Here is a 12,656-nt window from a genome sequence, read left to right as displayed (position 1 = left end):
GTACACCCCCATTTAGGGCCTATGATAACGCATGCCTGTACATGATGATAACAGAAACACTAAATCCAAATCCTAACATTTTTATGGTATGGGTCCCACTCTGTTTCCATGAAATGGTTCGTGTTGGGGCAGCTTTAGAAAGAAAACTTCAGTAAAGCAGAAATTTACATTACTGCCTGTATTTTCTATTGACATTTGACATTTTTCTCATGTAAACCTGTTATTCATCCAGTATTATTTGTCAGTTGATATTATTAATAAAGATTACAGCATTGTATATACACATGATACACAGTATTGACAACAGTTTGTTTACATTGTTTATTTATCTATATAATGGAGGGAAATCCAAGCCAAAGCTTCAGTATGCCAATTTCACTATTGTCCATGTAAGGCCTAAAAGTGACATTATAAAGTATGAAGCAGTTAAAAAAATAATAATTATTGATTAAGAGGCTGGGAGACTGTGTAGTGTGGTTTGCTCCCTTACACTAAGCTTGAACTGGAGACCTTAAATATGATGCTGTTTGCCTCTTCTGGGTCACAGAATCTATTTTAATGTGTTGTAATATGTGTATTACACATATGTGAAAGCTTACTGTCAGTTTTACAGCAGGTAAAGCAGATCTTGAAAACTGGAAAAAACTGAAATAATGCTACTTATGCATAGACACATAACTTTTTTTTTTTTAAAAAAAAAACTTCAACCTAAGGTCACGAGACTCCATCTCTTGTTATTCTAATAAGCTGGCATTTTGTCGGCTTTGCCACTCTGCCAAGGCCTTTATCCCATTCATACACATAAAATCCCTGATTCATCAGTGCCAGACTGCTCCATTATTCAGCTCCAATTATCCCATACGGTGGCCACAAATATAATGTCTAGAGTTTACAAATCATTCCGAGCATTTAAAAAACTATATTCATCCCATCTGTGCTAAACTGATGTATGCAGATTTCATATTCATAATGCAAATCCTGTGTTACACACTCAATTTGAAAGATTTGCTCTAAAAGGCACAAATCCTTTGCACTGTGATCATTGCTTTAGAAATGGCAAATTAATATTAAGTCATCTACAACTTTAAAACATTTTAATTTGATATTGTACATTTCAAATCACAGACCTGACTAATAAAGGATTTTTAAGACCAGATAATCTGAAACTTTATCTGATATTTTTTCTTCTTGCTTCTTAAAATATAAAAAAACATGTCCCACATTTGTTATGTGTAGTTGTTTATTTACACTTTAAGTACACTTTGCCTGACTGCTTGGAGCAACTGGTTGTTTTGTTTGTGGCAAACAGGGAAGTTACAGAGTGCCCTCTTGCGGACAAACTGTGCAATGTCAGCAATGATAACACAGTTGAAGGGTGTTTTTCCCCCCCATCTCTTCTTCACTTTGATCATTTTCACTTATTGGCTGTTCTAAATCCTGACACAGATACATACGCAAATAGCGATTACAAGCCAATAACATTAATCTACCGATAAATCAGTCTGGCTTTACTTGATTTTTTGACCCATTTACTTTAAATCTGCACATTTAAAACATGCTGTTATTTTAAACTGTTGAATATTCCCATTTTCCATCCTTTCAGGCACCACTTCAGAATCACTGCCTACAAATGGAAACAACATGGCGACTACACCAAAGGAAACATTTATTACCACTGAAGAACTTAAAATTATGTGAGAACAAAACAAGCTTTGGTGGTCATGTGACATTACAGAGCTATTATTTTTTTTATTATTTCTCAGTTTTACAGTTTGCTTTAAGCTTGAAAACCTCAAGCAAAATACAGAACAAAAGCAAAGAAAATGAACAAAGACTATCAGCAACGTCATAAAACCACACAGACAATTTTAAATGTATAAAAACTAATTTGTCTATTTTAAACGACTAAGCACAAATAGCTGGAATTGAACAAATTACTATAAAATTGACTGTTAGATTTGATATAATTCATATTTAAGTTGAAGTCCAAATTTCAGTCCATGAAGGACATGACTGGACTGTAATGACTGTAATCTTGAGGGTACAACTTATTACTGCAAATGAACATCTTCAGCTTTTATTTTGATCAAGTCAAGATATGCTATGAATACTTATGTGTTTTCACACTAAAGTAAATACTTGTTACTGGGATACTTCACCACTGCTACTATTTGTGCCTAAATGTAAAAAAACAAAACAAAAAAACAACAACAAACAATATAGCGTAAGAAAAGAACCCCACTGTAACAGTAAATCTCAGTCATCTGACTGCACAACTAGATGAAAGCTTACCTTTATTATGTTGTAAGGCTGAGGTTTATCAGCTACCCATAGGGCAAAAAGGAAGTGACTAAAATTACATGTGTAACTCGTTTCTCTTGTAAAGCCCTCGGTGGATTTAGCCTACATTTGACATTTGGGGAGTGTGAAACATGGAGGCGTCTGGAGGCTCTGTTGATTCTGGCAGATGGTGGTATTCCTTGTGGTGGATGTGGCGGCGGTGTCTTGGCTTGTGATGGACCCACGAGGGTGAAAACTTTAGATTCTGCAGAGGGAGGAAAAAAAATAAAAATAACACACTATGACTCAGTGAACACTATTACACTAACCATGACAGAGTCAGAGGAGAAGCAGTGGTACAGTCTGACACTGGGTGTGCAAGAAAATAATTTCCTCATTTAGACTCCATCCATCTAACTTGTACTCTTACTTTGGCATCTTTATAACTTGGGACCATCCAAGAAACACCATGCAGAGAAAGCAATCTGGTGATAAATAAGAGTGCTAGCTATAACGACACTCTTATTTATCACCTGCACCTGAGCCCTCCCCTACTCAGACACAGAGACCTATTATTATTTTCTTTACTTACTGTCATATATACTTTGCTGTAATGATGGATGTTCACATTAAACATGGCCAAAGTTTAAAATAATCATGTTAGTATACAAGTTAAACCCTCTGAACCAGATGCTAAGGCTTCAGACTGGTCTAAATACTGGTTGTGCAGGGGTTTTTTTTTGCCTCTTGGCTCTTTATGATGTCAACGAGAGCACAGACGCTCTACCCACCTGCTGCGAGGACCTTTTATTTATGAGCTGGCTTACAGGAGGGATATCCATTTCTTACCTTTCCAGGGTCATGCTGCAGAACAGCAGGTGCCATTTCTTCTGCTCTCTGAGGATACACTGGGTAAACATGCTGCACTGTTGGCTCAAGAAACTGCAAGCGTAGAAGAAAAGGACAGAGTAAGTGCCTCCTGAACAGCATGTTTCCTCAATAGTCATGACAGAATTATAATATGGCACGTTACTTCATTCAAAATTACACAGATTGCACACAAGCTACAAATACAGCAGAAAGATCGAAGGCATTTTACAGTCATGTATCATGCCTTATCTAACAAAATAAAACATACTCAAGGGAATAGATACAGTTAAATAAATGTGCAACATTTTGGTCTTCCTTGATGAATCTGCACCTCCACTGTGGAGTCCTCCATGAACAACACAGGTGGCTGAACAGAAACTCCATCAGCAGGCAGGTAAACATATTGTGACTGCTGGGGGTACAAGACTGCATAGGATGGCATCTGCCACTGGAGAACAGACATCAAGAACAGGTCAAAACTGGCCAAACGCTCCTGAACTGAAGCTAAAGTCAAGCTGCATTTTGCCTACCTGGGGTGTATTCCACTGATACTGGTTTGGCATGCACTGGAGTGAGAGTAGGCAGAAAGAAAGTTTGCTGTTAAATAACTTGCTGTGCTTGTTAAATGGCACCAATGGGAGAAATGATTGGATCCCTGAAAGGCTGAGCTGACCTGGTAGTGGTGACTGGATAGTTGCTCATACACAGGCTGATAAGGATGGGGGACCATTGGCGAAGATGGCGGCTGGAAGAAAGTCATCAATCATGCAAATATTTAAAGTTAGAAAAGAGCTTCTGATTAATCTGCGTTACTGCAACTATATCTGGAGATTCAAGTTTGGTCTTTGTGGGTATAAATTTGTCTCTTTTAGAAAAGACACCACAAACGCATGAGCCCTTATTAGACCAGCTCCCTTGGATAAATTGGTTAAAACCAAATTGGCATTTATAACAGCTGATTAGGGTGGTGGTGTATGTTATTATGTTGTTAGTTTTGCATTGCTTAGTTTGTCCACTAGAGGGAGCTACACCCACACCACAAACTACTACCAGCTGAGGCAAACTGAGCATAAAATCAAGCCTTCTGCATAGTACAGAAAGTGTTAAATGGGTGTTATATGAGCACTTACAAGCCACTGGTAGGAAGGAGTATTTATGTTGGAGCAGTGGAAGTAGGCAACTCCATTATGGTAAGTGTAGGGAGAGCCTGTGGATGTGGTCAGGTAGAAGGTCCCATAGGATGTTTGCTGAGACATGGCAGGTTCAAGGCTGGCTGTAGAGGTGCTCTTTGCTGAGAAAAAAATGAAACCACAGAACCATGATCTGGTGTCTTTAGCCATCACAAGAAATGTGCCTGTAAAAGCTGGACCATGAGCCTGAAATTTAGTACTCCAGTTATCACAATTATTTTAGAACTGCTGATAACAATTAATCTACATGTTCAAACACCTGCACTACTGGACCGTCAACCTACTTTGACTTGAAGGTTGATGCTTTCGAAAAGCCGGACCAACACTGAGTTTCTTGTCTTTGAAAGTGACTCCATTAGTCTGTAACAGCACATAAACAAATGTACAGACAACAAATTCTAGTCAGGTTGCTTGCATGATTATATGCATGAAATATTCCAAAGCAAGACACTAAACTACTTACATTGTTGATGATTTTCAGAGCATCTTCTTGGGTTTCAAATGTAACAAACCCATATCTGTTAAAAGACAAAAGGCAGAGCGTGTTTTACTGTGACAGTAAATGTGTAAATAACACTCTGTGTATGAGAGGAAAAAGACAATGAACTCACCCCCTCGACACTCCTGAATGATCTAAGACAATCTTCACCTCTTTCACTGTGCCGTGTTGAGAAAAAATGTGTCGCAGGTCACGCTCATTAACCTTGAAACACATTAGTTTGGTTCATCATTGCAAAAGAGATTTTAAATCATGGTCTGAATCATTTGTTCTACATTATTTCAGCAGCCCTCACCCTGTAGTCAAGTCCCCCAACAAAAATCCTGTTAGGGATCACGTTGCCAAAGGTGGTGCTGTGGTCTGTCAGGCTGTCAGCATAATCATCTGGAAGTAGCACATCACTTGGGGAGGAACTGACCCCGCTCTGGGACAAAAAAACCCACCAAATATAATTTTGTGTGAACAAGTTGTTGGAATGAAAAGTTTCATGTCCAGCTTTCAAGCCAAGAGCAATTATTTTATTTCTCCTGCCAAAATTTCTGTATTTATGTGTACATTATTGTGCAAATGTAAAGTGGAAAATACATATCTCTGTTCACTCAGGCCCAAAGACAGCGTGTACTGGTCTTACTCTGGGCTAGTAAGAAACTCTACACGTAATGAGGTTGGCCTGATTTTTTAATTTCTTTCCCAGAAAGTAGTCAAGATTAAGAGTATTAAAACTTAAGTGCTACACTTACTGGACAATTTATTAGGTACACCTTGCCAGTACTGGGTTGGGCCCCTTGTTGCATTCATGGCACAGATTCGACAAAGTGCTGGAAACACTCCTCAGAGGTTATGGTCCATATTGACATGACAGCATCACACACATCCATGATGTGATTCTCTCATTCCACAACATCCCAAAGATGCTCTTTTAGATTGAGATCTGGTGAGTGTGGAGATCATTATAGTATTGAGTCAGGCAGGCTGTGGTGTTTAAACAATGCTCACCTGGTACTAAGGGACCTGAAGTGTCAAGAGAAAATATCCCTGATGATCATGTTGATACACAGCAGGCTAGATCCATGCTTTCACATTGTTTACACCAAAATTCTGACTCTACTGTTCAAATGCTGCAGCAGACATTGGGACAGTCCTCAGCCCAGGCAAAGGTTTTCCAGTTTTCTTGAGCCCCTGCACACTGCAACCTCAGCTTCCTGTTCTCAGCAGACAAGAGTGTCACCGTGTGTGGTCTTCTGCTTCTGAACCTCAGCTGCTTTAAGGCTCATAGTGGTGCTCCTTCAGAGCTGATCTTCTGTATACTTTGCTTATAACGAGTGTTTATTTGAGTTACTGTTGCCTTCTCGCGGCTCAAAGCAGTCTGCTCATTCTCCTATGGCCCCTCACCTCAAAAAGGCATTTTCACTCAGAGATTCCCCCTCACAGAATATTTTATCTTTTCCAGACCATTTTCTCTAAATCCTAAACATGGTTTTGTGGAAAAATCCCAGAAGATTAGCAGTTTCTGACATACTGAGACCAAGATGTGCAGCAGCAGAATTACTTGCTCTGTGATTGGCTGATTACATATGTGTCTTAAAGAGTAGGTAACTAGCTTTACTTAAAGTGGCCAGAGATTATAAATCCCACTTCTATTTACACAACGTGACTCGTAAAATGAATGTAGCCATGTTCACGAGGAAATTCTGCTCTAAAACTTAACACTTAATCAAAACTAACAAAATAAATAATTAAACAGCAGGTTCTTAAACCAAAGTAGATGTACCTTCAACCTTTATACACAAGAAACAGCCTCTGGGCTGGGTAACAATTCAATTCCTTTAAAGATTCACTTCAAATGTCCAAAGAATATGGAGAAAAATTGTCAGGAAGATACAACACAGCGAAAAATGATTATCAATTAACTTAATCAGTATTTCCCTATAGTTTAAAGGATTGTGTGCAAATTGAGAAGAAGAAAAAAAGTTATTCAAACACCACAAACTTTTTAAAATTATCTTCAACGAGCATTAATATTTCTCAGGTAAAAATGGTTTAATTCGTGTAAACAGCGTGCCCCATTAAAGTATAGTTAACGTCTTAGCTACTTTGAACTAACCTATTTAGCTAGCATGTTGCCAAGTTATATATATTACACAAGTTAATTAGCATTTTTCTTAATGTATTTTTCACGTAAACTGAGATTATAACCAACAATTTATTGGAAATAACGTAGCTCAAAAGTATCGAAAACTAACTGTGATAAAGTTTATATCGCATAACATAACACAACCCAGCATTACTTACTTACCTTAGCTCAGTTAGCTGTTAGCTAAAATAACTGCTCGCAAAGCGGCAAGGGCAAACTTGGCAGTGCACTCACCTTTTGGCTCTCCGCTTCCATAGCCATATTATTCTGAAGCTAAAAAGATAAATGCACGTTACTGCTCTGATTAACGGTGGACTATTCACGATTTGGCTAATGGTTGTTACACGGCTTCATCGCTCACCTCCGACCGTTAGGTTAGCCTTCACCACTCACACGAACTATGACCTCATCAGTTGGTTTGTGTATCTCGGAAAGCAAAGGAAAAGTAAAGGTGAATACGTAACATTTTTATTACTTACTCTAAAAGTTTTTTTTTTATTGTCTCCCATTAAACTATGTATGAAGGCGTGTTTTCACCACAGATTATTTTTATTTATTTAATTATTTATTTATTTTTGTCTTAAGTCAACATTGTGGGATATTATCTAAAAAAAAAAAAAAACACTTAATAACTCAAAATTTCAAGATATCAAATTTTAATGTATTTTGAAACAGTCAACACAAAAAGGTTAAGAAAAAAAGCATTAACAGAATTCAGTGGGCTACATACTGAACTTAGAAATCCACATCCTGTTGTGCTACTATCAGTCAAATCTAGTACCAATATCGACACTGGTATCGATATTTAATGATAATGATACGCCCACCTCTAATGTATGCTCTTATTTTAACTACAATAATAACAGTCTGTGAAGGTTCTCAGTCATCCAGGTCATCGTAGTGGACATAGATGTTGAAAGAAGCCATCTATGTCCACTGTGAGCGACCATCTTTGAACAGAGGCGGGGGTTTACGACACCAACTCTCTGCCATCTATAATCCAGTTTTGAGATCCCTTCCCAGACGCCTTAACGCCCACTCACATCCTGGGCCATCTGACCTCAGGAATTCGCATGATAAGGTGGGGCCAGGTTTCACAATGAACACACCCGAAACTCTGGCTGATTGGGACCCACACCCAGTTTCACACCTTGGCTCAGGCGATTAGAGGATCATCAGGGGGTCCTTTTGTCCCTCTGTGGGGGGAAACTCCCACTAGGTTTATATCTGGGACTCTCCACCATTTGACCTTAGAACTGAAGAAGCTTCTCGGATGAGAGGTGAAACGTCTTCAAGTAACTTAAAGAAGTCCAGACGCTTTTCTTTGCAAGCTCCTTTGACTACAATAATAACATGTTTTCTCAAAGTTAAATTGGGTATTTATGTCGTTTTTTCCCTACAAGTCATATAATTTAATAAAAAAAGAGACGTTAATACAAGTTTTAATTTTTCTTTTACGTCTTAATAATTCCAGACAATATCATTTTCATAATAATAAAAGAAATCCTTTCCCGGCTTCTTCCTCGCCTTTTATAGAGAAAGAATAGCCACAATGTCCTGTTGGGTTTTGGGTGGGGAAATGTGCTCATTTTAAACCTAAAATGTGCTTAACTGCTGAATCCTTTCCTGATTTAAAAATAAATAAATAATAAAATTATGGGCATGGAACAATTTTGCTGTCCTACTTCAGTCCACGTTTGCTGTATTAAAAAGTACAGTACTAAAACGTGGCCACATAGAGGCGCCATTTCTCTGTTGCTAAAAAAGGCACAGGTAGTCACAGAGACCCAGGGCGCATCGGAATCAAGCATGTTATTCTCTTTTCTTTCTATTTGAACCATGGAAGTCAAAATTTTGTTAAATGTGAAATATTGTCAAAGAAATCTGTCTACAAAGTTCACAAATATCTCATCACTGACTGAATCCCTGTATGCTGATTAAACACACACAGCTTATATTTCCACTTAAAAATCTTTTTTTTTTTTTTGTTTTAATGTGTTTTAATATTATGTTCCTCGCCATTAAGAGCTGCAGTAAAAACTAGAATAGTGACTTTTCCACATTTCCACATTTCTTTCCTCTCCTGATCCTTCAGGAGCCACTTCAGATGTTGAGCAAAATCCTCACGGAGCCATAATTTGTCTATGATTGGCTGCAAAGTGTTCTGAAACGCCATTATTTGCATCTCGTGCCCCCCCACCACCACCTTTTTATGCTCCTCCCTGGGACCACAACAAAGTGACACTGAACACTGCACAAAGTCTTCAAGAGCTGGAGGGTGGTGGTGGTGTGGGGGGGGGCAACCAATCCATACCTAGTAATACTAATAGTGAATGAAAAACACACAAGCAGGAACAGGATTTGCCGTGAACACATCCATATTATTATGAATAAATGTGCAAACACAGTTTATAATCCACTCAGTGTGTAATTCTTCTCAGTCTGTGTTGCACATTTCCCACCATTACACCCTTCTGTCTCTGGATTGCTTGCCCTCATCTGAGTAATGTGGGCCACACCATTACTTGTCATTCATTTCCAGCTTTTCTTAATTGCCAGGGTGAATTTGCCAACGAAGTCTGACTGTGCAAAATGAGAAGGGCATGTTTGATAATTACAGCAATTTACGAGCTAAAAGTCCTTTTATACTCCACAAAGATCATTTAAGACACAAGTGCTGTCAGGGCAACTCGCCTGGCTGTTTGAGTTTTCTCTGGAAACAAAGGAGAGTGAAGGTTTTATTCTTTGACTGTTTTAGTTTGTCGCTTTGTATTGACTACCTTCATTTCCTCTTAATATAAATTTTCCATGTTATACATTATTTTTCCCCCCACCCTGTCATTGCTAGGGAATGTTGTGCGTCAGAAGCCTTTCTATCACTGCGTTTCAAGATTCAAGACTTTTTATTGTCATCAGACCGACAAATTAGGACAATTCTCCAACACAGGGTTCCAAAAAAGGACTTGAATAACATAAATAAATATATATACATATATACACATACATACCCACATATATATCTGCTCATACATACACCCATATCTATCTATCTATCTATCTATCTATCTATCTATCTATCTATCTATCTATCTATCTATCTATCTATCTATCTATCTATCTATCTATCTATCTATCTATCTATCTATCTATATACTCAGTTATATATACTCAGTTAGATTGGGACGTTATATTGCACTGCTGGACTGAACATGAGTTATTTGCATGCCATGTGTATGTCTATGTAATGTATATATGTTTTGCGATCATTTCAACCTTCAATTGACTTAAATCAAACAAAAATGACCTCAGATGAGTCTGAATCAGACACAAACTGCTGACTTGACATTCAAATGCAATATTCGTTGTGTCATCTGTCTTACATCGGAGTGAGTAATTTGGCCCAAAATGAGCCTCGCGCTGGAGGGGTGCAGGCTTTGTCAAATGCAGAGGAAGAGGGCTGGTTTTAATCTGGAATATAAGGTTTGGAGGTAGCTTATTTGTCATCAAACGTATTGATATGAAAATGACAAAAAGCAGCATTTTCTGTTTGTTTATTTCAGACTAAAAATACTGAGGCAAGTGTTCCAAAATAAAATCATTTGTGCCTCACAGAGATTCAAATCTATCCACTCTTGGTTTTGTGACAAACAAGAGGTAGAGAGTAAATAACAGGCATGGAAGAAATAAAAATGGAGGTCAAATATCAGGTCAGACTTGCATTCCCATTGAAAAAAGGGCCCGTTTTTACCTCAGTCGGTCACTCAGTCAGACAGTCGTGGAGACAGAGGTTGATGAAAAATGAGCCGTAACAGAAGGGTTCAACTCTGACTCTGTAATTACTCTACAAATCTCTGATTTCCCCTCCTTCATCTCCAGACTATTTATAGCTGCTGCATTCCTCTCAGAGAATAAAATGATCTCTTTGAGACAGTACAATGCCAGAAATAACAGGTTTGGACAAACATTTGCTGAGGCGTGGTGGGCCTGGCTGACCATCGCTGAGTTCCACTGTGGTTTTAGTCTACTGTTTTTTTCCCCCCTCGTCCATTTATTCATCTGTTCTTCTAAATGTGCTCGGGGTGGGGAGGTGGTGAGTAAGATGCGATGGCTCGACAAAAGCAGCTTGTACGGAGCGGGATGAAATCACTTTCTGACACACGAGGGGACTGGGCGAAAGAAAACACACAAACGCGCACCTTCATGTCTGCAAACACTCAGGTGCCTACAAGGCCCAGACCTCCCTCTTTGTGCATCACTGTGTTTATGTTACAATCATATGGATTTGCTGGCAAATATGATCCACTGAGACATGTGCGAATATGTGTGTGTGTGTCCTTGCGTGCCAGTGTGTTTAGGTTATCAGAGGAGCTTTGCTATCGACTGTGTTTTTTGTCAAATTTCGTTTGCCAGAACAAAACAAAGATCATATGATGCCTGCTTAGCATCCAGGCTTCATATCCAATTTATTTAGACCAGTGTTTAGAAAAGGCTGTGTGGGTAAATGAATGGGTAACGCTCCTTTTAACTTTGGACCACTGGGCCAGATGACCCCCTAATTTGGGGTAAGTTTATACCACTGAGTAGAAGAGATCTTTTTTTGGGGTGGGGGTGGGGGTGGGGGGGTTCATTGTTTATAGTATATTGTGTGGAGTTTTGGTCTTTAGTATGTCTAAATTCCCCAAATGGATCCGATGAGAAGAGATAAGTTAAACTAATGTCACAGCTAATATCTACTTTTGTGGACCCAGTTCTATTTGATTCAAACCCTTGATCTAACGCTTGTTTAAGGTTATCCTACTCTTTTTCAAGTTTCAAAATTCCTGCCAATAAAACCTCAGACTATGCAAAGGACCCTAAACATAGGCTATAGTGGAGGAAATATGAAGCCACTGTAGGAGTCCAGGACTCTGTTAGCTTAAAGATTAAAACAAGCTACAAAAGTTTTAAAGCCATCCAACTACACATGGCATCTATAGCCTGTTGTTTCATTTGAGTGCACTGAACCTATTTGAACCTCATGGCAGGTTCTTTTGCTAAGCGAATTGTTTCCTAGCTATGGCTTTGTGTTTAACTTACACAACATCTGTATGTAGTAAAAAAACAAACAAACAAACAAAGTTTTCACAGGACTGGTGTAAAAAACTAAATATGTTTCTGCTTCATTTAAGGGGGTAAGTAATAGCCAGCTGCTGCTAATCAAATATACTTAATTAAGTAATCATCAAAGCTGTGACCACGTCTGAAAAAGCAAACATTTTGGGACTATTCAGGTGTGTGTTAACACAATGTCATAACTGCCATAGTCTTCTCAGGAGTGGGCTACCACCAAATTCACTAAGGTCAGAGTGTGCCATGCTGAAAAAAAAAAGAGTGAGCTACATCTCAGATGCTACAGGCCTCAGTTAGCATGTTAAATGTTAAAGTTTATGACAGCACAATTAGATACACTTCCAGGAGAAAGCCTCTTCTCTTCAAAAAGTTCATAGCAGCTTGGATTAGGTTTGCAAAGTTGCATCTGAAGTCAACCACAATATTTCTGGAAGAATGTCCTCTGGAGAGATGGGATCAAAGTGGAGATGTCTGGTGCACAATAGTGCACAAACACCTCATAGAAAATGTCAAGCACAGGGATGGAGGGGTGATGATTTGGGCTTGTTTTACAGCTATAGGACCTGGGCCACTC

The 12,656-nt window shown here is 38.7% G+C and overlaps 1 protein-coding gene across 2 annotated transcripts; it reads right to left on the bottom strand.

Annotated features, from left to right (window-relative positions):
* Window positions 1–1,266: 1,266 nt before the first annotated feature.
* Window positions 1,267–7,394, bottom strand: LOC146360831 (protein boule-like). Of its 2 annotated transcripts, XM_084921965.1 has the most exons (12): window positions 7,335–7,394; window positions 7,208–7,246; window positions 5,135–5,263; window positions 4,952–5,043; window positions 4,804–4,858; window positions 4,625–4,700; window positions 4,281–4,441; window positions 3,824–3,895; window positions 3,681–3,716; window positions 3,482–3,598; window positions 3,130–3,222; window positions 1,267–2,545 (listed from the first exon to the last, which is right to left on the bottom strand). In XM_084921965.1, exons 2-12 carry the CDS (start codon window positions 7,232–7,234, stop codon window positions 2,399–2,401), a joined length of 1,005 nt encoding a protein of 334 aa, XP_084778091.1. In that variant the 5' UTR covers window positions 7,235–7,246; window positions 7,335–7,394; the 3' UTR covers window positions 1,267–2,398. The 2 variants fall into 2 exon arrangements, with proteins under 2 accessions (XP_084778091.1, XP_084778092.1); XM_084921966.1 differs by lacking the exon at window positions 3,482–3,598 and having other exon boundaries at window positions 7,208–7,346.
* Between the last annotated feature and the right edge of the window lie 5,262 nt (window positions 7,395–12,656).

The sequence above is a fragment of the Perissodus microlepis genome, chromosome 23 (assembly GCF_051167445.1).
Source record: "Perissodus microlepis isolate ML-2025 ecotype Zambia chromosome 23, ASM5116744v1, whole genome shotgun sequence".
Lineage (NCBI taxonomy): Eukaryota > Metazoa > Chordata > Actinopteri > Cichliformes > Cichlidae > Perissodus > Perissodus microlepis.
The sequence above is the reverse complement of the archived record's forward strand: the minus strand, read 5'-3'. Positions and strand labels throughout refer to the sequence as shown.